Source organism: Pleurodeles waltl, chromosome 9 (assembly GCF_031143425.1).
Source record: "Pleurodeles waltl isolate 20211129_DDA chromosome 9, aPleWal1.hap1.20221129, whole genome shotgun sequence".
Classification (NCBI taxonomy): Eukaryota; Metazoa; Chordata; class Amphibia; order Caudata; family Salamandridae; genus Pleurodeles; species Pleurodeles waltl.
In genome coordinates, this window is record NC_090448.1 from 541,276,694 (window position 1) to 541,302,281 (window position 25,588).

The 25,588-nt window shown below is 43.6% G+C and overlaps 1 protein-coding gene across 6 annotated transcripts; it reads right to left on the minus strand.

Moving 5' to 3' along the window:
• Positions 1-321: 321 nt before the first annotated feature.
• On the minus strand, positions 322-25,042 carry TIMM9 (translocase of inner mitochondrial membrane 9). Of its 6 annotated transcripts, none has more exons than XM_069207461.1 (4): positions 24,831-25,042; positions 20,773-20,834; positions 2,666-2,761; positions 322-1,030 (listed from the first exon to the last, which is right to left on the minus strand). In XM_069207461.1, the coding sequence occupies exons 1-4, from the start codon at positions 24,894-24,896 to the stop codon at positions 1,027-1,029; spliced, it is 228 nt and encodes a 75-aa protein (XP_069063562.1). In that variant the 5' UTR covers positions 24,897-25,042; the 3' UTR covers positions 322-1,026. The 6 variants fall into 6 exon arrangements, with proteins under 6 accessions (XP_069063562.1, XP_069063561.1, XP_069063558.1 ...); XM_069207460.1 differs by having other exon boundaries at positions 24,850-24,982; XM_069207457.1 differs by having other exon boundaries at positions 24,757-24,906.
• Between the last annotated feature and the right edge of the window lie 546 nt (positions 25,043-25,588).

Consider the following 25,588-nt stretch of genomic DNA (forward strand, 5'->3'; position numbering starts at 1 on the left):
TTGGCCATTCAGCCTACATTATGTTATTGCCCCTGTTATTCTGTAACCTTCCCTTCTCTGCTTCTTCGCTGCATGAGGTTACCAAGCTGCTGGTAAGTGTGAATGTGTTCACCAGTGCATAATCAATGTTGAACCTGTTGCTCTAACTGTGCTGATATGAAATGGACTGGCCAACTTAATAGTTAAAAGCGGTTATTTTCTCATCTTCTGCAGAGTTCATTATGCAGCCACTCCAGTATACAAGTGGGGGATGCAAATCAGTGGTGTGGCACAAAATGGGTAATATGTATGTGCATAAAAGCAAGGCAATTCCAAAATGAATAAGAAGTAAATGTTTTAAATGATTGTTGTCAGTATTTAACAAAATGTATAGTCATTAATCAATACAATGTTAAGCCTTAGTCAAACGTCATCCACTTGATCACAATCCATGCAAATCTGCAGCGTTCTGGAGGAGTGGTTATACCTTTCCAATCACAGGCTAAATGTCATCTATCCTATAAATAAAATGTCACCACCTTGCATTTTACAGTATACTAAATAACATTTTTAAATGGTACAAATGTGTGCATACTCCTTACAAATAACCTTGATTTTAAATTAGTTTAGACATGGCCACAGAGTTTGGTACAAACTTAAGACATCCTTAAAGAATAGTCTTAAAATAACATTGTCAGAGGGTGCCTTAATTTTTCTTCTAAATGATCTGTGGTGGGCCAATTTTGCTTTAGTCAGTGATAGATTCCTAGCTGGTGGATTCTCCTGGTCAAGCAACCTCTCTTCGATCTGTGTTCTAGGACATCAAGCAGTCACCACTGTTTGACTGGCCATATTGAGGTAAAAAGAAAGAAATAACAAAATACTGGCAGCGCATTAAGAAAGGGCAATTGAGAAACTATCGAGGCTGTCCAAGAAGTCCGGCCTTAGCCGCCAGCGCTTCATTTTGCTGAATGTGGTACTCCTGAAATCGCATCGAGATCCGCTGCGTCATTTTCAAATACTTCTGCAAACAGTGCTCAGAGCAGGTTATCTATGATAAAGAGAAATATGTCAGAGGGTGATCACACAGCATAAAGCAAAACACCATTCTATATGAATATTAAACACAAATCCTTAGATCAACTATTAATTGTTGGTAGATTTCCATTTGTTATAGAATTTCACATAGTAGCATATTACCAATTAGCTACACAGGAGCAGTTTGTGAGGTACCAGAGATATAAGCCACACAGAAAAATCACAAAAGGTTTGAGGGCGCCACTATTATCCTGGGAGATGGAAATTTGTGGTTGGAGGACATAGTAATAGTGAACAGCTGGTGACAGATTTTATTTTAATTATGACAGGCAGGACCACAATCTCCATGGTAAAACAAAAGCTCTGGGTAAAGGTGTGGGAGTTAGATCAAATACCTATGGTTCTCCCACATCATGGCCCTTTATTGTTTACCCTGACAGGCTCCAATGCAGGGAGAGCACGGAGAGATGGGAAGGGAATCTGGTGCCTGTGCAGAGTCTTATTGAAAGGCCTGGTAGTACTAAAGAGTGTACGCCAGGGCATTAAGTATAATGACAAAGGAGAATTTAGTACAGTCACAGCCCTACATGCGGTAATGAGAACACACTGGTTAGCGGAAGCAGCCCACCTCAGGAAAATCAGAGAAGCACTGATATAAAAGACTAAATAGAACTTAATGCACAAGAAACAACAGCTGTAAGCACACAAAATAAATTGCAGCACCTGTGGAGAAAGGTGGTGGCCTTGAAGGTATATATCAAATCAAAGGCAGGAAACAGGTGAAGCAGGCTAATTGTTATCCTCCTTGGGAGTAAAGCAAAATAAATACTTTTATAACTGAGGTAAGAGTGGATGACAGAACACTATGTGGGGGAAAGGAAGAATGGTGGAGCTATTCAGAGTATTTGTCAGTAAACTCTGTTCCAAAGAGCCTAATTACAAATGCAAGGCTGGAACAGCTAAGCAGACCACCCCTCTGCAGCAGCTGGCAGAATGTGAACAGCAATGCTAGAGGACACAGACAACACAGAAGAGAAAATTCTGATGCCAATTTGTGGCCTCAAGTTCTCCAAGGCATGAGCCCAGACAACTTTTCGGTCACATGTTATGAAGACTCAAGCTGCACCTACAACTGAACTCTTAAAGATTTTTAACAAAGTGTCTCAGACCATAACCAAAACCAAACTCACTTTTAAGCTGTGGTGGGAAACTGCTGACTTTTTATAGCATCAAGACTGGAAGGAGCTATACAATCAATCCCTGAAGCACCCAATCAGCAAGACTTTACCTGATGCACCCCAAATCGGAATGCACTCTGTCCAGAACTAGGTAACATGGCATGTACCGTTTGGTGGAATGGGATGGTATGCTAAAAACTATTTTTATGCAGTACACACATTTAATACCCCAAGATGTTTAGTAATTGGTATTTTTGGTACTTGCTCTGCTTTTGTAAGAAATTGTAGACCCAAATCTTTGGTTGTTGTTAGAACTAAGCACTTAATAAAATAGCTTCATTGTATATGTTCCTATTCTATTTCCATCTTCAATGTACTGATTCCACCACGATCACAGAACCATTATGAAAGAAAAACCATGAACGTTTAATGGGAGAGAATAGGAATAAAATGGACTAATAACTTCATACCTCTTCTTGCCGAACATCTCTTGTTGTAAAATCTTTAACGCAATCCAGAAAACAGGTTTCTGTAAGCTTATTATACGTTCCAAGGAATTCTTTGAACTGAGAACAAAAATGATAGTCAAAAAGTGAATATGAGAGCTTTGAAAATAGAGCTTGTAGAAACGAAAGCATAAATAGAATAGGCAATCACTGGCAATGTTCTCACTGTGTACGGAAGTACACTTTTAACTGAACTTATGCCAAATCAATAGTTAATTTTGATGAGCTGCTTAAAGGGCAATTATGTTGAGGGAGCTGCCACTTTGGACAGGTGTCAGTATGGGAAATGAATAGAATAGACATTTGACTTAGGAAGCTGAGGAGGATCAAGAAAGATTCATATGGAAAAACAGAAAAAGAGAGGCAAGTACATCATCTGGTTCTTATAGCAGGATTCCAACTGTACAAATTGAGACCCCTGATTTGAGCAAAATGACCTGCCACTGAAAGTACACCCCCTGAAAGTTGCACAGTTCATAATTGTATAAACCAACCCTATTTAAAAAAAAAAATTATTAAACTGTCAACAATAATAATAAATGTGATCGAGAAATCGGGACATGAAGTATTTTACTTATTGCTTTTAAGGTTTTGCTTTACATGGAGGAGTTTACCAAAGCATAAGATACAATGCCCAGTGCAAGAGGGGGGGGGGGGGGGGAAGGGGAAGGGGGGAGAGTTAAGCATATTGGGCTCAACATCCACTTCCCTACCCTCCAAGGAAAATACAGTTAACACACTGAACCCAGTCAGTTTTGCACCCTATTAAGGGTTTACCTTCTGATAATAGGTAATTTTTGTGGTATGGTCTTTGAGCCCGTTCTGCTACACAATATTTCCTTAACCACATAGGTTTGACCACACAAATTATGACAGTTATTGCCTGGAGGGAACTGAGGTGGTAAAATCTGGACTGAATCTAAATCAGCACCAAACCAGTGATTCAAAGTCCGAGCCAGCACTCCCACTGAGGCTCCTTGGGATTTAGGTAATTCTTTTTGTGTGCAACAATGACTAATTTTCTGCCTATGTTATAGTCCAACATTGCCAACTAAACACAAAACACTATGGAATGTCCTAAAACGCCATCAATGAACACAGTCCTTGTGAAACAGCTAAGCCTTCAGTAGAAACGTTTTGGGAGCTTAATAAGGAAATGTTATATGTCATCTGCATACATGGAAAATGAACAAGTGAATACTAGAGGTGGTCTAGCCAATAAATGCGCAGGGAAAGCTGAACCAGAGTTGAGCCAAGGGTCTAGCTCGGATCTTGGATCAGTGTCCTGAAAATGCTTCCTATGTAAATCATACAATAAACATCATGTAAAACGTAATCAAGTTGCTTCAAAATTCAAAACTGTATTTTCATAACAGGTGAGGCTTTGACATTAATATAATACACTATAGCACTGCTCTGAGAAATACTTACTTAAAGTATTTGTTTTTAAACATAAACAATTTGTGCACTAAGAGGCAAAATAATTTTTACGTAAATCCTGTAGAAGGCCCAGATTTTAACAGAGCAACATTAGTCTATTAAATCAAGCACAAACGTTTTTTTTGTATTCCGAACTCACATATTTGAAAGCGTTTTAGTAAACGAAAATAAAGAAAAAAGGTTTCAGTGAAATAAAAGAAATTGCCCATTATCACGCAATTTAAGGGATGGAGCTGCAATGTATCCAGATTTTCTGGTTTCACTGTGAACAAATCAGCCGAACCGGAACAACGCAGCCCAACTTCCCGAGTGAAGATCGACACAGCGCCCGCGTTGCAACCAGAAATTCGACGCACAGCCGGAAGGATGCCACATGACTCTCGGACAGAGAATCGATGCAGCGTCTGTCATGCGACAGAAAATCCGATGCAACGTGCTAGGGGAACGACGCAAGCCTGTGACTTTGTCCCGCACGCCCAGGATTTCCACGCATCGCCCATGGGTGCAACGAAGATCCCCGCACCCAGGGGTGATGCGTAGGGAACCCAGGCCACACGAAGAAATTACACAAGTCCCGTGTTGTGGGAAAAGAAACAACGCATTGTCTGTTGGTACCAGAAAATCCGACGCACACCCTTTTTTTTCCCACACGCACTCCTCCTCTGTGATCCCCGTGCATGTAATTTTTGACGCACACCAGGTACTTTGACAAACCAAGCATTAACTGTTTAATTCTTATCTAAAGACTATTTTACAACTCTTGAAATTCATATTTCAACTTGTATTTATTACAAATCTTGATCATTTTGACCTTATTCTAACCAGATAAATATTCTTTATATTTCTAAACCTGTGTGGTGTATTTTTTCAGTGGATATACTGTGTTATTTCATGATTTATTGCACAAATACTTTACACACTGCGTTGTAAGTGAAGCCTGACTGCTCAGTGCCAAGCTACCAGAGGGTGGGCACAGAATCATTTGGATGGTGTGCGAGTTACCTGGACTAGAGTGAGGGTCCTTTCTTGGACAGGGGTAACGTGACTGCCAACCAAAGACCCCATTTCTAACAACCACAAGCCCAACTAGTGCAGTAGCCGAGACACCAAGTGGTAGCTACCAAAGGCTTATCATTCCTGATGGTGTCTAAGGGATTATTTTTCCAGGGAGGTGCGATAGGAAGGTGCAGAACTTGTTTAAGCGAGTATAGTTTCAACACAGAATTGACTAAAAGAGTTGAGAGGAAGTGAAACAGCACAGGGATGGGTGCTAAATCTAAAATCAATGGGCTCTGAATGCCATATATTAAGAGTATTACACTGGCATGCACCAAACTCTTAACCCCATAAGTGCAAAATAACAAACTCCAAAACACAACTGATGGCAGGATAGGCTATTTGAATTGTCAATACATTCAATGCCAACAGCAGAATTTAGTGTACCACTTGATCAGAGCAAATACATCAGCTCGGATCTGGAAAGTTGTTTAAGAAGCCTTTAAAATCCGGTAGCAGATTGATAAACTAATAAACCAGGTGAAAGTAAAAAATCAAAATAATTGCAAGTGTGGCATGTGATGGCATAAACACTACAATCATTACACTTTTGATGGTCTGCAATTACAAATGTTTTGCCCCACATGATCTACAAAAGAGACAACTATTCACTACTCAAGACAGCTTATATCTAGCTACTCCACTGCCACCAGTAGCAGCTGCCCTTCTCACAGCACTGAGATCCTGCCAAAATATGGATGAAATGCTCACTCTATAACCGAATAAATTTTTCATGCTGGATACCAGACTTTACAATGCAGGGCATTAACCTGCATGCCATTACAGCTCGATGACCCTTACAACGTATGTTAATACCAAGCAAGACTTTCCAAACATGCCTCTTTACCTCACAGTGCTGATGTTTAGTCTGATTTTCTTCCATATATTTTTAATTGTTCTTTATTTTACTGTAAAAAATAGAACATCCCTGTAATGTAATGTAAAGTGGATTTGTAGAGCATCACTTGTCCCCCATGAGGGTATCCAGTTGCGGAGTAGATGAAAAGAGGCATGTGGAGAGGTTGGGACTTGGTAAAGGCAGCCCCTATGATCCGCAAGAGGACTAACTGAAAAGCTAGGTCTTCAGCTTCTTGTGTAATTCAAGAAGTGATGAGGAGGCCCGAAGTATTGGGGAAGGTCATTCCAGGATTTGGCAGCTTAGTAGGAGAATGATCGACCTCCCATTCTGCTTCTGTGAATGCAGGGTGTGTGCGAGTGAGAGTGATATTGAACCAAGTTGTCTAATATGTTGGTGGAAGTGAAGCCGGTGATTGAGGTATACAGGTCCTGTTTTATGTAGTGACTTGAATACATGTGGCAGAAGTTTGAACTGGCAGCACTTCTGGATAGGGAGCCAGTGGAGCTCTGAGGAGTGCTGTGCGGTGGGTTCTGCGCGGGAGGTCGAGGACAAGCCTGGCAGCAGAGTTTTGGATGGTTTGAAGTCTGTGAAGACGACAATTTGGGATGCTGGAGTAGAGTTCTTTGCCATAGTCCAATATACTTGTGATTAGGGCCGAGCGATGGCAGTGTCCTGTGGGAGCCACTTAAATATTTTATGTAATATGAAGAGGATAGGGGAAAGCATGAGGTGGTGATGTCCTTGACCTGGGACTTCGCTGTGAGACTGTTGAGAATGAGGCCTAGGTTCATAGTGTCGGTGGCTGGGGTAGGTGTGGGTCTGAGTTCAGTGGGCCACCAGGTGGAATCCCAAGGTGAGCTCTTATTCCCAAAGATCAGCACTTCCGTTTTGTCTGTGCTGAGCTTGCCACAGTTTACTTTCATCCATTTGGCCAAGTTGGTCATGCATAGTTTCAAATTATGTCTTGGTGGTGACGGTGTCCTCGGAGAGAGAAAAAATTAACTGGGTGTCATCAGGGTAGCAGATGATGTTGATTCAGTGGGAACCGATGATGTTAGCCAGAAAAGGTATGTACTTGTTGAAAAGTGTGAAGAGGAGTGATGATCCCTCTGGGATTCTGCAGATCAGTCCCACTCAGATGGATGGCGCTAACTCACTCCCTTCACTTGAATGAAGGCAACAAGATTTGCTAGATGGATAAGTATTAATAGAGTAATTACCAACAAATAACTACAGTAGCATAAGCATTTATCCATGTTGCCATGTGAACATTTAGTAACTCAGGTTGGGTCTCACTTTTGGTAGGAATCTCATCATGATGGATGCAGCGAGGCGCTACACTTTCCTAACCTACTTATTAAACTTGGATAGTATGTCCTCTGTCTGTACTGGTCTTTGAGAGGAGATCTGTAATGAATGGTTTGTACCCAGCGCAATTCTAAGGGGTATATTCAACAAGGATTTTGCATATGCTAGTTAATTTGGTATCAACTTTTACAGAAGCCGAGTTCCTGGGTCTTTGTATGTATGGTATTAATCCATTGGTGTTCTTGTCTTGCAGTTTTTTACAGCACAAAGAAGGCCCAAAGGCATTAGAGCACTTTACATGAGCACCAGCATATGTTACTTTTTTTAGGGCAAGGGGAGTTAAGTGATTTCTCCAGAATAACATGATGCTGAGCCAGGGCATGGATTGGAAACTGGTCCCAGTTTACATAGTTTGAGGCTCTAGTCACAAGGATACATCTCCAAGCTGGAGCGGTTAGCCAGAATAATATGTCATGTTTTACTCTTTCGTGCCACACACTGCCGGCCTATCATTGGTGCCATAATTAAACTTGGTGCTCTGTTTGACGCACTAATATGAGTGCAACCAGCTGACAAGTTGGTTGGGTTGCATGATGGCCTAGATTTGGAGAAATGACACAAAAGTTGTTCAAGGTGATAGATAAATATCAAATACTCATCAATTCCACTTCTTTTTGTGAGCACCATTTAGAGCATGTCCATGCATAACACATAAAAAACCTAGAGACTGGTTAGGCAGCAGTGTCCTGTATTAACTTTACAGAACTTCTGTGTTTTATATTAAAACATATACATGTATATCTACATAGAACTGTCGCCTTCACTTCAGCCACTTACTCACGGTTTGTCTCAGCAGGGCAGCGACCCCTTAAAATTCATCAAACCTTGTTCCAGCCTCATAGGGATAAAATCCCTCAACGAAAGCTACAAGCCGTGACTGCAAGAACGTGTTTATTGATAATAAATTCCTGACGCTTTTCGGAGCACCAGCTCCTTGATCACAGGTCAGGGGACATACTCTTTCGTGCATACATATAAACTAACAACAAAAGGACAACCATCATTAGTTACAATGGTGTCGGCCATTTTGGAATGGAGTATATACAATACATTGTCTAATTGTATACATGCATATTACATCTTTATGGATATATTCAGTTCAATTCACTCCCCTACATCTAGATCAGAAACAAAACCATAATATAACAAAAATAAGAGTAGATTTATGTAAATTAATCCAAAGCAAAGAGAGCTGATATCCGTTTAAAAGTACCTATAATAGGCATGACAGCCATATTAGAACAGATTCACTGCAGTATACCTTAAACTCAATATGTCTCATAATCCTGTAGAAGGAGCTAAACTACTAATATAACTTACAAAACAAGTCTCTACAAGAGAAATATAAGTATATATCCATCATATAAATATAATGTTATAATACTCATCGTATGTGTAGAGTATACTTGTCAAGATATAATAGCTCCTTGCATTTCCCATGTGCTCCGCTTTTTTTCTGGACCTAAAACAATCATATAATAAACACTTAAGAAATATTCAAAAATAATGACAATAACAATATAATAATAATGTAATCCTTCTTGTATGCACATAAAGAGACTGCTGCTATTGCAATCTAAACAGAATTAAGGTGAACAAAAAGTTCCTCATCCTGGTTAAATCGATATGGAGTGTTGGTAGAATATTTGATAATAAATTTCGACTCCAGTTGTCTCAATTCTAGTTCTCTGTTACCACCTCTCATACTGGCTGGGATATTATCAAGCACACAGAATTTCAACAGATCCCTGTTTTTCCCCATGAACCTCAGCAAAGTGTCTTGCCATTGGATAGTTTTTGTGGTAACAGAGAACTGGAATTGAGACAACTGGATTATAAATTTATTATCAAATATTCTACCAACACTCCATATGGATTTAACTAGGATGAGGAACTTTTTGTTCACCTTAATTCTGTTTAGATTGCAATAGCAGCAGTCTCTTTGTGTGCATATAAGAAGGATTACAATTATAATTATTATATTGTTATTGTCATTATTTTTGAAAATTTCTTAAGTGTTTATTATATGATTGTTTGTTTTAGGTCCAGAAAAAAAGTGGAGCATGTGGGAAATGCAAGGAGCTATTATATCTTGACAAGTATACTCTACACATAAGATGAGTATTATAAAATTATATTTAGATGGTGAATATATATTTATATTTCTCTTGAAGAGACTTGTTTTGTAAGTTATATTAGTAGTTTAGTTCCTTCTAGAGGATTATGAGACATAATGAGTTTAAGGTATACTGCAGTGAATCTGTTCTAATATGGCTGACATGCCTGTTATAAGTACTTTAAACGGATATCAACTCTGTTTTGGATCAATTTACATAAATATACTCTTATTTTTGTTATATATATTATGGTTTTGATCTAGTTGTAGGGGAGTGAATTGAACTGAATATATCCATAAAGATGTAATATGCATTTATACAATTAGACAATGTATTGTATATACCCCATTCCAAAATGGCCGACACCATTGTAACTAATGATGGTAGTCCTTCGTTGCAGTTGTTAGTTTATATGTATGCACAAAAGAGTATGTCCCCTGACTTGTGATGAAGGAGCTGGTACTCTGGAACGCGGCAGGAATTTACTATCAATAAACACGTTCTTGTCAAGGGATTTTATCCCTATGAGGCTGGAACAACGTTTGATAGATAGATATAATATATATATATATGTATATATAAATAAAAATAAATGAGAGAGAGAGCGAGAAAGAAAGAGAGAAAGAGAAAGAGAGACACACGCCACTCAATGAGGAAATTGGAGCACACAAATATTTAAATCACACACCATTCTAAGCCAGTCTAAATGGCAGTGACCAGTGGGGGAAGATGCTGCAGACTTTAAATTTATAAAATACCTCGTAAAAGACTGACAGTATTCCCAGCACAGTGAAGAAAAACAGAGGCCATCTCTGCCAGAGTGTCTATACAAAAAAAAGCAGTCACTAGGTTGACTTGAGGGTTAAGTTAAAAACAACAAAAGTAAATTGGCCAATGCAGGATTGCAGATATGGCAACCTCACCTGAAATGAAGCAGTTTTGGAATGCCTGGAGGGGTAAGAAGCAAGGAACACTGCAAGATACAGCGATACGTTTTTTGCCATCGTGTCCTACTGCAGGGACATGGCACATCAGTGAAAGTTGCTAAAGACTTCCTAAGGCTACAAAAATGACGGTACAGATGAATGAACACCATAGGAACTTACAAGGGTCACACCTTAAAAAGAAGGGGGAAAGGAAGGGATCTGGCAAGGCAAGCTAATCCTGGTAGTAAGGAACTGGGTTCATTGTTGCAACAACCGCGCCCCCTACCTTTTGCCTGGTACCTAATGCAACTTTGACTGAAGTGCACTGGGTCCCTGCCAACCAGGTCCCCAGTGCTAATGTTTCCCCCCCAAAACCATACAATTGTTATCCCAATTGGCAAATCCTTTAACACCCTCTGTAAGTCCCTAGTAAATGGTTCCACTGGTACCTAGGGCCTGGGGTGCTAAAGAGGGTCTCTAAGGGCTGCAGCATGAACTGTGCCACCCTCACGTACCCCTCACCAAGCACATGACAGGCTGCCATTGGAGGCTTTGTGACTTGGTGCAGACAAAAGTGAAAACACGACAATGCACACAACCGGTGTGCCATGTTGCCTAACCCTGCATGCAATATATGCAAGTCAACCCTCTAGCAGGCTTTACAGCCTAAGGCAGGATGTATATTACATGTGAGGGGAATCTGCACGAGCAGATATGCCCCTACTATGTCTTTGTCAATACTCAGACATAGTTAATGGCCAGGGAAGCCATATTGAATGCATGTGCTGGACACTAGTCAATACAGAGTTCCCCAGCTACAGGATGGATTTACTAAAATACAAGGATGTTTGGTATCATACATCTCATAGGATGACCTGCTAAATAGCCTTCCTAAGGGGCAAGCCTCAAAGTGCTGTCACCTTTGAAATGCCAATCTGGCTACCCTCACCAGAGAGGGAGCCTCCCCCCCCACCCCAGTCCAGAGTTCACTGGACAGGTGGCAAAAATGAGCTAGTCAGTTAGGCATGCCACCTCCAGGTTACTACAACCACTAAAGTGGGCTACTGCGAGGTGGACACAACATTTTAGAGGTAGGAATATTTGTGATGGCATACCTAGGAATTCTGGGACAGGATTATCCCCACTTCCCACAGGAAGTGATCATATGGGGGGGTGTAGTGACCCCAAGGGTCAGTAGCCCATTGGCTACTACCCTGCACACACCTAAGGCCCCTAAAATCTGTATTTAGGGGATCCCTGGCACTAGAGAAGCAGATCTTGATGACCTAAGGAGACCAAGGACACAGAAAGCCACAACAGCAGAAGCAGAGTAAAGAAACAGCTGACCTGGTACCAACGCTGTTGGCCTGTCTGCATCAGTCGTCGAAAACAGCACAAAGGTGACTCTTCCTGCAGCTGTGACACCAGAAACCCATCAGGACTGTCTGCTGGGAGAAAATGACTCAAGACCTCCCGTGAACAGCAGACCTGTTCTCCAGCAAACTCCAAAGACGGGACTCTGAAGCCTCTGGAATAGCCAAAACTGAACACATGAAGTCACCACTGCACCCATACCGCTGATGGTGTACTTCTGGTGCTGCCTTGGACCTTGCTTACTACTCACTTTAACTCCTGGAGATTGTCAGGGGTGTGGAATTTAATAGAATATATACTTGTCCATGGGACAGGTTGCTTCATAAATCTACTTGTCCTGCAAAAAAAAAAAGAAACTCTACTTGTCCATTTGGTGCCGTGTAGTGCGGTGAAATATTATGGCAGCAATCTTATTATGTAAGAGCTCTGATAAATAGCTTCTCTTATTATGCCAGGGCTATTACTACAGTATGGCTTGAATAATAGAAATTTCAAACCATACTATAGCAATTTCCTTATTTTGCCACCTTTCCACAGATCTACATACTAGGGCTGGAGGAAGCAGTAAGCAAGAGTTCCAGGGCTGGAGTGCCTTTGAGTCTATGCACCTTTTTTTTTTTTTTACTGGACCCACTGTCAGTAGCGGGTTTATGTTTATTTAGATTGCTCACAAAAATAATAAAGGCTTTGCATTAACGAACTAGAAATACAGGTTTGAACAGCATTAACATATGGACACAAATATTACCTCAACTGCAGACAATTCCCCTTCCTTGTAAACTGGCACCCAATGCGTTTGTGCTGCAGGGGTTTGTGCCTACCTGTCTCAATGACAAAATAAACATGAAAACTCGTTCTCCTTGACTCCAAAACAATACGTCCTGGGCGTTGGGCTATAGGAATTCCACACCCTTGAGCGCGATTGGTCTTGTAAGTCGCTGTACTCTACCCATTTGCAGAACTTGTTTTTCCTACCATTTTATAACATTGCAGAACTCAGAAATTGCACTAAGTGTCCACGTATTAAAGTGAAAAGAATTCCTATTTAAAAACGTTCTTACCTAAACGATTTTCCTCTAAAGCCTAAACATATATACAAATACCTGCTATTTTTATAAATTGGCATGGATCGCTGTAAGGAAATGGCTCCCTGTTGCAGTTACCCCCCACTTTTTGCCTGACACTGACTTGACTGAGAAGTGTGCTGGGACCCTGCTAACCAGGCCCCAGCACCAGTGTTCTTTCACCTAAAATGTACCATTGTCTCCACAACTGGCACAACCCTGGCACCCAGGTAAGTCCCTTGTAACTGGTACCGAGGGCCCTGATGCCAGGGAAGGTCTCTAAGGGCTGCAGCATGTCTTATGCCACCCTAGGGACCCCTCACTCAGCACATACACACTGCTTGCCAGCTTGTGTGTGCTGGTGGGGAGAAAATGACTAAGTCGACATGGCACTCCGCTCAGGGTGCCATGCCAACCTCACACTGCCTGTGGCATAGGTAAATCACCCCTCTAGCAGGCCTTACAGCCCTAAGGCAGGGTGCACTATACCACAGGTGAGGGCATAGGTGCATGAGCACTATGCCCCTACAGTGTCTAAGCAAAACCTTAGACATTGTAAGTGCAGGGTAGCCATAAGAGTATATGGTCTGGGAGTCTGTCAAAAATGAACTCCACAGCTCCATAATGGCTACACTGAATACTGGGAAGTTTGGTATCAAACTTCTCAGAATAATAAACCCACACTGAGGCCAGTGTTGGATTTATTAAAAAATGCACACAGAGGGCATCTTAGAGATACCCCCTGTATTTTACCCAATTGTTCAGTGCAGGACTGACTGGTCTGTGCCAGCCTGCTGCTGAGAGACGAGTTTCTGACCCCATGTGGTGAGGGCCTTTGTGCTCTGAGGACAGAAACAAAAGCCTGTACTGGGTGGAGGTGCCTCTCACCTCCCCTGCAGGAACTGTAACACCTGGCGGTGAGCCTCAAAGGCTCACCCCCCCTTTGTTACAGCACCCCAGGGCACTCCGGCTAGTGGAGATGCCCACCCCCTGGACACAGCCCCCACTTTTGGCGGCAAGTCCAGGAGAGATAATGAGAAAAACAAGGAGGAGTCACTGGCCAGTCAGGACAGCCCCTAAGGTGTCCTGAGCTGAGGTGACTGACTTTTAGAAATCTTGCAGATGGAGGATTCCCCCAATAGGATTAGGGATGTGCCCCCCTCCCCTCAGGGAGGAGGCACAAAGAGGGTGTAGCCACCCTCAGGGCTAGTAGCCATTTGCTACTAACCCCCCCAGACCTAAATACACCCCTAAATTGAGTATTTAGGGGCTCCCAGAACACAGCAAGATAGATTCCTGCAACCTAAGAAGAAGAGGACTGCTGAGCTGAAAAACCCTGCAGAGAAGACGGAGACACCAAGGGCCATATTTATACTTTTTGACGCAAAACTGCGCTAACGCAGTATTGCGTCAAAAAAATTTGCGCCGTCTAACGCCATTCTGAAGCGCCATGCGGGCGCCGTATTTATTGAATGGCGTTAGCCGACCGGCGCTGCCTGGTGTGCGTGAAAAAAAAACACGTACACCAGGCAGCGCCGGCGTAGGGAAAAATGGCGTTTGGCTGTCCAAAAATGGGGCAAGTCAGGCTGAGGCAAAAAAAATCGCCTTAACCCGATTTGCGCCATTTTTTTACGACGCCCAACCCCCATTAACATGACTCCTGTCTAAGCAAAGACAGGAGTCATGCCCCCTTGCCCAATGGCCATGCCCAGGGGACTTCTGTCCCCTGGGCATGGTCATTGGGCATAGTGGCATGTGGGGGGCACAATTCAGGCCCCCCTATGCCACAAAAAAAAAAAAAAATAATAATACTTACCTGAACTTACCTTAATGTCCCTGGGGTGGGTCCCTCCATCCTTGGGTATCCTCCTGGGGTGGGCAAGGGTGGCAGGGGGTGTCCCTGGGGGCACCTCTGGGCTCATTCTGATCCCACAGGTCCCTTAACGCCTGCCCTGACCCAGGCGTTAAAAAGAGGCGCAAATGCGGGGTTTTTTGCCCCGCCCACTCCCGGGAGTCATTTTTGCCCGGGAGTATAAATACCACGGACATGCCTGGGAGTCATTTTTTTAGACGGGAACGCCTACCTTGCAACTCATTAACGCAAGGAAGGTGTTCACGCAAAAAAAATGACGCTAACTCCATGAACTTTGGCGCTAGACGCGTCTAACGCCAAAGTATAAATATGGAGTTAGTTTTGCGTCGAAAAAAACGACGCAAATTCGGCACAAACTGAGTATAAATATGCCCCCAACTGCTTTGGCCCCAGCTCTACCGGCCTGTCTCCCCACTTCTAAAGACACTGCTCCAGCAACGCTTTCCACCGGGACCAGCGACCTCTGAAGCCTCAGAGGACTGCCCTGCATCTAGAAGGACCAAGAACTCCCGAGGACAGCGGCTCTGTTCACCAAAGACTGCAACTTTGCAACAAAGAAGCAACTTTGAAACAACTTGCGTTTCCCGCCGGAAGCGCAAGACTTGGCACTCTGCACCCGATGCCCCCGGCTCGACTTGTGGAGAACAATCACCTCAGGGAGGACTCCCCGGCGACTGCGAGACCATGAGTAGCCAGAGTTGACCCCCCTGAGCCCCCACAGCGACGCCTGCAGAGGGAATCCCGAGGCTCCCCCTGACCGCGACTGCCTGCTTCAAAGACCCGACACCTGGTAAAGGCACTGCATCCGCAGCCCCCAGGACCTGAAGGATCCGACCTCCCGTGCAGGAGCGACCCACAGGTGGCCCTCTCCCTTGCCCAGGTGGTGGCTACCCCGAGGAGCCCCCCCCCCCCTTGCCTGCATCGCTGAAGAGACGCCTTGGTCTCCCATTGATTTCTATTACAAACCCGACGCTTGTTTGCACACTGCACCCGGACGCCCCGTGCTGCTGAGGGTGTACTTTCTGTGTGGACTTGTGCCCCCCCCCCCCCCCCCCCCCCCCCAGTGCCCTACAAAACCCCCCTGGTCTTCACTCCGAAGACGCAGGTACTTACCTGCTGGCAGACTGGAACCGGGGCACCCCCTTCTCCATTGAAGCCTATGCGTTTTGGGCACCACTTTGACCTCTGCACCTGACCAGCTCTGAGCTGCTGGTGTGGTATCTTTGGGGTTGCTCTGAACCCCAAACGGTGGGCTACCTTGGACCCAAACTTGAACCCCGTAGGTGGTTTACTTACCTGCAAAAACTAACAAACTCTTATTCCCCCCAGGAACTGTTGAAAATTGCACTGTCTAGTTTTAAAATAGCTATATGTGATTTGTGTGAAAACTGTATATGCTATTTTGCTAATTCAAAGTTCCTAAAGTACCTACATAAAATACCTTTCACTTGAAGTATTACTTGTAAATCTTGAACCTGTGGTTCTTAAAATAAACTAAGAAAATATATTTTTCTATACAAAAACCTATTGGCCTGGAATTGTCTTTGAGTGTGTGTTCCTCATTTATTGCTTGTGTATGTACAACAAATGCTTAACACTACTCCTTTGATAAGCCTACTGCTCGACCACACTACCTCAAAATAGAGCATTAGAATTATCTCTTTTTGCCACTATCTTACCTCTAAGGGGAACCCTTGGACTCTGTGCATACTATTTCTTACTTTGAAATAGTGCATACAGAGCCAACTTCCTACAATCGCGTTTTTGAGTCGAGTGTCTCATTTAATGAATACGGTGTTTTTTGTTGATGTCTTGCACTCCACTGTTTTAAGCCTAAGGCTGCTTGAACACACTACCCCTAAATAGAGCTCTTAGGGCTTGCTGTGCCATCCCAGTCCACTCACTGGGGAACCCCTGGACCCTTTACATGGTATTCACAGACCAAATAAAGGGCTAGCTTCTTACACTGGTGTTGTAGGACTCTTATCTTGGAGGTAATTGAAATGACTGCATTCTACGATAAAGACATGAGCTGCAGTTATTAGGAGGTTGAAACATAGCACAGTAAGGATTGTGACTAGTAGGGAAAAACAGATAAACAGTCCTAACATCATGAAATAAACATTGGTCTAAGAATACCCACCTACGCCCTTTTCTCTAACATGAGAGCATAGCAGTGTTAGCCTATTCTGCCCATCCGAGTCCTATGTGAGGAGGCCCAAGTTCATACCTGAGAGATAGGACATGGTCTTGCCTGTTGGTTAGCTTGGCAGTCCTCCCGGTGGATTGAAAGGCAAGGCCAAGATCAGCAAAGCTACACCGACGTGGCACACAGCATAAAATGGCTTCTTTGGGTGGACTGTCCTCTCTTTCCTACTTGGAAGATGCCAACCCCTCCCCCCCCCCCGCCCCAGGGCCCATCTAGCACCTGGAATGGTGGGAAAATAAGCTATGCAGGGGTTATACTGAATTTCAAGGCTGGATATACCTCTCGAGTGACCGTCTGAAATAAACAAAGCCTTAGGAATTCCACCATCTTGTGTGTGGTGAAATTAGGAATTCCGCAAAGGAAGTGGTCATCTAGGGGACTTCAACCTGCTGATTGCATCCGATCCTTGAGGGGCAATTGACCTGATCTGCTGCTGCAGCCTCCAAGAAACCGGGAGAGCTGCCAGTGCTTTGCAAATCACCAAAAAGAACTTCCTTGGACCAGAGAACTGTGAGGACCGGGACTGCCAAAAACATGATGCTGGACATCACCACTGCACTCGAGCTGCCTAGCCCTAGCTGAAGTGGGCCAACGGTGTCTGCGTGTTTCCCAGGCCCTTCACGGATAAAGCCCACCTTGAGTTCGCCCAATGTTGACTTCCTGATGGCATCTGCAGCTTGTTTCTGCTGACCCCCTTTCTACTGTGACTGACCTGGAGACAAAGACCCGACGCCTCAGCACCCCTCCGCCCTGGACCAAGGAGAAGAGAAGAAAGGGTGTCCCCACGTCTCTCTGCCGCACAAGACTTAAGCCCACTTGTTGGCTTGGTCAGATTGGACCTGTAGTCTGCGCCTGCAGCCTGGTTCTGTGGGCCCCTCTCCACCTGCGAGTAACTTCAGCACCGGACCAGACGACAAAAAGACACCACTGCACCCGCACCCTACAGCCTGAGGAGAAATGGACCAATAGTGTCCCCACATGCACGAGGACATCAAGGGTCGAGCCCTCCTGTGGGTTCCCCCAGACTGATGTTCCAGTCCACACTTGCAGCAACTTCCTGACTGGATTGTTTCCCACTGAAGTGAATGGGATACCCAAAGCAATAACACACCTCCGCACCCGGATATCCCTTAGGCTCCCGAGGTGATCTGTTGGTGTGGCCTTGGACCCTGCCCCCATACTCACCTTAAGTCCTGGAGAACAGTACCTTAGGTCCCTCTGATGTGCCCAAATATAGTATATGTCCCCCTCCCCCATAGGAGAACACTAGTGCACCCAAAAATTGCACTTTTGAAAACTCTAAAAATGCCTATCTCGAAAAGTACTCATCTGATTCCGGTGATCTTGGTATCTAAATGTATATTGTGGACTTTTCAGTGAAAACACTAGGTTGCTGATTGAAGGGAAGTCGGGTGCACAATTATGATGGGCTTTATAAACTAATTATGAAGGAATATCTATTGAGTAACTGTAATTCTGACAAACCGCATCAATACCTGGGTTTGGTCTCTCCCCAGGAGTTGGGAAAGAAGGTTGATCATTGGGTGAATATTAGAGCGCCCAAGAAAAGTCATGGTGGCGGTGACCAAAGGGAGGGTTAGGGAAGCCACTCCATACCCACCTCCGCCCCCCCCCCCCCCCACACACACACACACACACATGTGTGAGAAAAAGGTGGACCACTCTAAAAACAAAGAAAAAGAGTGCTCTGTAGGTCCCAAATAATCTGTTCAGAAGGGTGGGCCCCAAGACACCTCACAAAACAAAAGTGGGTACCAGGGTAAAAACTGGAATGCCAAAAAGGCTTGGTGCTGACGGGGGACCAAACCAAGGACACTTTCTGTCCTAAAAACTAACCCACTAGTGTGCCCCAGGGGTTGCCAATGTAGTCTTAAAGGGCGATTCCTCAGATCAGGAGGTCCTCATAGCCTTTAACTGGAAAAAGGGACCCAAAGAGGAGTTGGAGATTTCAGAGGGGAGCAAACATTTCCACCACCTACTGGTGAATGGAATCCCAATCACTGTCCTGAGAGATAATTGTGCCAGTCACACTATTGTGCATGATAGGCTGGTTCTCTAAAACCAGTAAATCCCATGTGAGACTAAATAAGTAAGTGCTATCCAGGGGAGGTTACTGAAAGGCCCTTGGCTTTAGTACCCCTAGAAATAGCTTGGTCCCTTAGTTGGAAAAGGGTAGTAGTCAATACAGAGCCCCCCTCCCCCCCTACTTTCACCATCTCCTCGGAAATGACATCCTAGAGGTTTGTTGGAGCCCAAAAGAGGAACTGGTCCAGTGATAGTCCTCTCCCAAGGATTCTGAAGTGCGGAACCTGCAGTTAGAGCAGGTAGGCCCCAAGAGAAAATAAAAAATGAGAAAGTGTAGTAAAGGTGGACAACTTTTAGCCAAAGTTCCAGTAAGCCATGGAGAGTCTGCTCCAGTAAGGAACAACTCCAATGTTGGCACTGGAGAAACCCAGCCTGACCCACAAGAAGTCCTGACTAGTCAGACAACTGTTAAGCATGAGATTGTGGCTCCTCAGCAAACAGAAAAGAGTAAAGTAAAGCGTTTGCTACAGGATGTAGTAACCCCGGCCCACTAAAACCCGCAGACAGGCCCCTCCTGTCAGTGAAAAGCTAAAGGTGTGGTTCTGGGCACTATCAGCTGTCAGTAATCTCTGCTGGGTGTTAGCCTTTATGGCTGCACCGTTCTTGGCATTTGTGGTCTGACCTGATGTCAAATAGCAAGTTGGGCCCTCGGACCTTGTTGGTCATGTTGGGGTTGCTAGATTTGTGGGTTAGCAGTGGTGGACACCGCTCTTCCTAAAGAAAAGAAAATGTGCAAGAAAACAAAGTGCAGACAAAGGGAATTCTAAATGGGGTCCTCACACTGTTAAGGTAGGTCATCTTCTCAAAGGAAATGACCTGGAGAGGAGGATGTAAGGCAGAGTACATCCTGCAACCTTCCAACCTGCTTCCTTACTCTTCCACACTTGACCAGGTTATGGCTGAGTCTCCTGGCCTGTTAGAGATGAATGAAATACGTGTTTGCCTTAAAGGTACAATGCTGTGGGTCTAAATATTATAATACTGGTGCAGAACCTAGGCGCTAAAAAGTGAACCCATGACACTGGAGCTATGTTTAGAACTCAAACAAGAAAAGTAAAAGAGCTCTGCAGGAGGACCATAAGGGTTGCATGACAAAAAGAGAGTAAACTTTACTAGGTACACTGTGAACTTTAGACCATCGTACAAGTGGAAGACATGGACCTTTACCTAACCAGACATAGCATGATACTTCTAAAAAGGAATGAATGGGATGCAGAGTTGGTGAGCTAATATTTGTGAAATCAGAGAGGAAGGATTGAACATCATAAACTAAAGACTGACTGAAAAGGGATTTGTATTGATAAAACATGCAGACGGCCAAAACAAGTGTTGTATGTGGGGTATCTAGAAAGCTTACAGATGAAGGTATCTGATGTGTTTCATGCATTTCTCTTCCTCTTTATATTCCCTTGACCACCATTTTAACACCATCAATATAACGCTTGAATACAAATAAGGGCACACACTTTGCATTAGGCAATTTTGATTCACCAAGCACATTCTTGAAGGTTTCTGAAAAATATTTAAGTTGTAGTATATATAGTGAGATTAATATTGCAAGAGGTGACAACTTTATTTTGACTAAGAATCCTAAATGGACCAAATTTCCATTTTGGGTACTCTGTCATTAGCAAGAGAATTAAAACCATAGCAAGAAAATATAATTAAAGCTTTATTACCTGTTTAATCTGCTCATTTTCCACACCTTGCACAGCCATGCTCTATTCTTTATTTCAGTTTCCTATTGTGGGAGGACAAAAACTGAGAGGTCACATCATGTAGGACAACACACAAACTACTTTTATAAGATACTGAACGGATAAAAACCAAAATTATCTTTCCTAGTGTACGTCTCACTGTAAATGTGCGCAAACAAGAAACTTCTTTGATTAATCGAAAGCAGAAGCTGCAGAAATAGCAAGAAACAAGAGAAACAAAAATACAAGATAGAGTTCAAACAGAATTATGGGATTGTAAGGCGCTATACGGTGCCGTGGTACGCGGGTAACTTCTCAAAATATACCGCGGTCCGTTGGCGCTTCAGAAAGACCCATCATTTCCTGCTAACAACAATAACGTGTTGGACCCAAGAAGGCTTCTGGCTTGTCATTAAAAGTTTTCTGCCTTCACAATGACAAGAAATCTCAACGCGTCCTATCATCCAAAACACCAACCAAATCCACAGAGCCCACCACCGCAGAGCAATCCTAAGCAGAAAGTGTGACATTCTTTGAGATCCTCCTGAAAATACAACTGAGGACCATTCATTCAATGCTGTGATGGAACAGCTTACAATGAACACTCTACTTCACATACCTGAAAATTCAAGCCTGAAAGCAATACTTATCAACACAGATGTTCATCACAGAAATTAGCGAACTTCCAAATGGATTATGTGGTGTAGCGATAAGCAAACACATGCAACACAGAAACTTAATCTGCTGCTTGTCGGAGAACTTGATCAAAGTTACGAGAAAAACTGCAGTTGCAGCCTTCCATCAACTTAAAGTCTGGTGGCAATGAGCACCACTCCAGAAAAAAACGGTTGATAACATACCCTTCTACCAGGGCACCACTCGCACTCTGAGCCCAAAAGCTCCCAGTAAGACCATTCAGGAGATTGCCACAACTTTACAATCAAAAAGGTCTCTCCCAGAAAGAACAGCTGGAGCTGCTTACAAATGCTGGACAAACAGTTTTCATTGCAAATTTTGTAATATATTATATATCTTGTTCTCTGTTAAATCTTTATTATGTTTTATTTTTATGTGTGCTGGCTTCTTGTCCATGTTATGTATATGTTACAAATCGATACATTTCTTTAAATACATAAATAAAGAAAAGACTTGTATTTTCGTATTGTATTACTTCCAGCCAATCATGTACTGTTTGAATAAGAACTGTTTTTTAAATTGAGTTGTCGATCAAAGGATATGCCAAAGGATTACTCTGGAAGCAAACGTTTATAGCAATATTTTCAAAATCAACTTTTGGGTTTATTTTTCTGCCCCAGTAACATTGGCAACCAATTGCTAGCCTAGGCACCAGACTGTAAGCAGAATCTAAGTTTATTTACACAGACCTTTTGTGAAATCCAGTAAGTGCCTAAAAGGAAATCTGCCAGGGGGAAAACTAGAAGGTAAAAAAAGCCCTAGGGGTTTTGGTATCTAAACAAAAATCCAAATGTTGTAATTTATTTCTGCAAATCGCAAAATCCTGGTGTGCCTGGACATTCAATACCAAATAGCAGTGAGGCAGTCAGAGATGTATACTTGGAGGCTGGGTAGTGGGGGGGGGGGGGGGGGGGCAGTGGGAGTGTGTGTGTGTGTGTGCCAGGAACCAATAGTAAAAATAGCAAAGGATGCCCTCAATGGAGGTCATGTCCAGAGAGAATGGGAGAGGACCTACGATTAACCCTTGTCGGACTTCTAAGCCAAAGAGGCCAGTAAGAAGAGACCCAGGCCAGTGAGAAGGAACGGTCTGATAGATATGAGAAGGACCACTGTACAGCAGAGCTATTAATAGCAATGGTAAGAAAAGAGGAAAGTAATGTGGAATGTGTGCCAAGAAACTATAGTAAAAATAGCAAAGGATGCCCTCAATGGAGATGATGTACAGAGAGAATGGGAGTGGACCTAAGATTACCCCTTGTCGGACTTCTATGTCAAAGAGGCCAGTGAGAAGAGACCCAGGCCAGTGAGAAGGAACGGTCTGATAGATATGAGATGAACCAATGTGCAACAGAGCTCTTAATAGCAAGGGTAAGAAAAGAGGAAAGTAATGTGGGATAATGTACATTGTCAAATTCTGCAGACAGGCAAAGAAAAATGAGGTTGGAGGTCAGCGATTACGGTGAGCAAGGTAAATAAAGTTTGTAACATGAGAGAATGCAACCGAAGCCCAAATGGAAGGGGAAGAGGAGAATGGTAGCCAAGAGATGGGTAGTAAGTCGATTGAGAGCTTAGAAAAAAGATCTTGAACCTTTTTTAAAGGAATAAAGGAAGTTGGGGTATTGAGCAATAGTTAAAAGGGCAACATTGTTTTTTTTAGTACAGAAATAATTGGGGTTACGTTTAGATAGGAAGGAGTGACTGAAAACAGCGGTGAGACAGAAAGCATCTTGGAAGACAGCACCGAGGTTTAATAGTTTGTTAAGCAGTTCGATGGGCCAAATAACAGGTTGACTCATTTGAGTTTAGGGATAAGCTCGACAGGTGTAAAAGTAGATGATTCAGAGACAGCAGCAGAGAAGGGTTGCAGTGGAGCTGAAGAATGGCGGGGTGGTAAGTAAAGTCATGACAGGATGTTCTGCAAAAGAGTGTGAAAGAGGGCTTAAGTAATTAAACATCAGGCGTGACCTAAAACTGTGGAGTAACAGAGAGAATGGATGAAAGCAACAGCGTCTATCAACGCAGGCGTAATTGCTTCGTTGGATTGGTGAAAGTGCGGTGTATTGAAGCGGAGTGAAGTTGTTGTGGATTTCTGTGGAAAAGCAGGGATGGAATCAGAAGCATGTTATCTTTTTGGGAGAGGAAAAGAGGTGATGGGATTGGGAGCAGAGTGAATACTGACCAAATTATGCGCAAGGGCAGAGGGGAAAGGATGAATGATAGGAGAAGATAATGTTAACCTGCTAGAGTTTATTATGGCCACCAGAACACAAGACTCAGCCCTTATTAACATCATGCATACAATGTACAGAAGACGTACCTGCCTAAGGTTCAGCCACTTCAGTGCCTTGACGTATTAACGGCAAAACTCACTCGTTTGAAGTGTCTATCGACCACTGGCCTCAAAAATGCTGGTGAAGCAGGGTGCTTAAGGGGTTGATCCCTTTAAAAACAATGTTGAATGAAAAGTTTTCTTGGGGGTGATGTGGGTTTGAAAAGAGGGTGAGCCATTAAAGGTTATGGAGTCGTTTTGATTGTTGGGTAGGTGGTAAACCGTAAAAATCAGATGATACCCCTCAAATGGGATTGAAATGACAGGTATGGAAGCGCAGTGCCATCATCTGACATTTAGAACTCGAAAACAGCTGTCTGTGGGTAAATACGGAGACTGCTTCGCTTTCTAAACTGCTTTGTAACATATAATGTCCTTTACAGACCGCATACAACCTTGAGCCTGCACAAAACGTTCACCGAGGTTCACTCATTCTTTGACCCGAACCGAAGAAGCCCGAGTTATGGAGATTATCGTATTTAAAAACAAATGTCATGTCCAGTCCGTGGCTAGAATACTAGGAGCTTTAGGCGGTTTCTACAACCAAAGGGTCGCGCTTACCTATCGCTCTCACTGACACATTCAGTCACAGACACTAAAGTAACAAATGCAACGCTACTCTTCCAACGAGAGCGGTGCCAACTGCTGGAAGATTCCGACAGTTATTTCAGAAATATGAGATCACTTCAACCGTGAAGCGATTGCTCCACTCTCGTTTAAATCACCGGTTTTTACATTGGCGGTTTTCCCAACCCAAGATGGCAGCCGCCAAACACACACCGGTATCTACACACGCTGCTGTCTTGGGGGTCGTCACGGGCGTGGCGATCACAGTGAACCCAACCCTCTACTGCTCGTACTGGGCCGCAGCAATAAGCCAATCTGTCAGGCTGGATCTGCCTGGAGAACACCTTATCTGCAGCGATCGAGCATCTACGAACCCGTTTCTTCAGAGTTGCATACGGGTCACTCGCTAGGAACGGCAAGTCATCCAATAAAGCGTCTCTATGCTCACGTTAGTAAAAGCCACGCACAGACGGAAGACGTGCTCTTGTGAAGTGGTTGCTGCTGGCACGCGCATGCGCCGGTGTCCTGACTCTTGACGCTCCCCCGTCCGAATCTGCACCCCCTACGTCAGAGGGTGCTTGTTCATTCAGCTGCTTCCTGAATGTTTCAGCTTGTGTGTCCGTCTCCGCTCCCCCAGCGCGATGTTCCGCATGCGCGAGTGCTCACAGCAATACAGATTCAAACGAGGAGTTTAACCCCTTCGCTGCCAGGCCTTTTCCTTCTCAGGTGCCTGGGATTTTTTGGTCTATTTGGGGATCTTCGCTTTTAGGCCCTCATAACTTTTTGTCTACATAAGCTACGCAAGCCAAATTTTAGTCCTTTTTTCCCCACACCCCAGGGAATCGACAGGTACCCAGACTTTTTGGGTTCCCCTGAAGGAGACAAAGAAATTTGCCAAAATGCAGCAAAAATTTCGTTTTTTCAAACAAGGGAAAAAAGGGCTGAAGATGAGGGCTCGTGTTTTTTCCTTGAAAATGGCATCAACAAAGGGTTCGCGGTGCTAAAATAACCATCTTCCCAGCATAGACTTGAATCAGAAAACGCAGTTTTCAACCCAATTTTGGCATTTTACTGGGACATATCCCATTTTAATGTAGACAAAATTTATTATTCACCAAGGGGTCATTTGTGTAGATCCTACAGTGTTTTCCTACTGAAATAACAACATAAATAAAAAATAATAAAATTGACGTAAAAAAAACCCAA

Bases quoted from the DNA above. Each gene is read 5' to 3' on its own strand.
- TIMM9 (XM_069207460.1), bottom strand. From the start codon at position 20,811: ATGGCTGTGCAAGGTGTGGAAAATGAGCAGATTAAACAG. The intron at 2,762-20,772 runs GTAATAAAGCTT...TTTTGTTCTCAG, and splicing joins AAAATGAGCAGATTAAACAG to TTCAAAGAATTCCTTGGAAC. The intron at 1,031-2,665 runs GTATGAAGTTAT...TCTTTATCATAG, and splicing joins GAGATGTTCGGCAAGAAGAG to ATAACCTGCTCTGAGCACTG.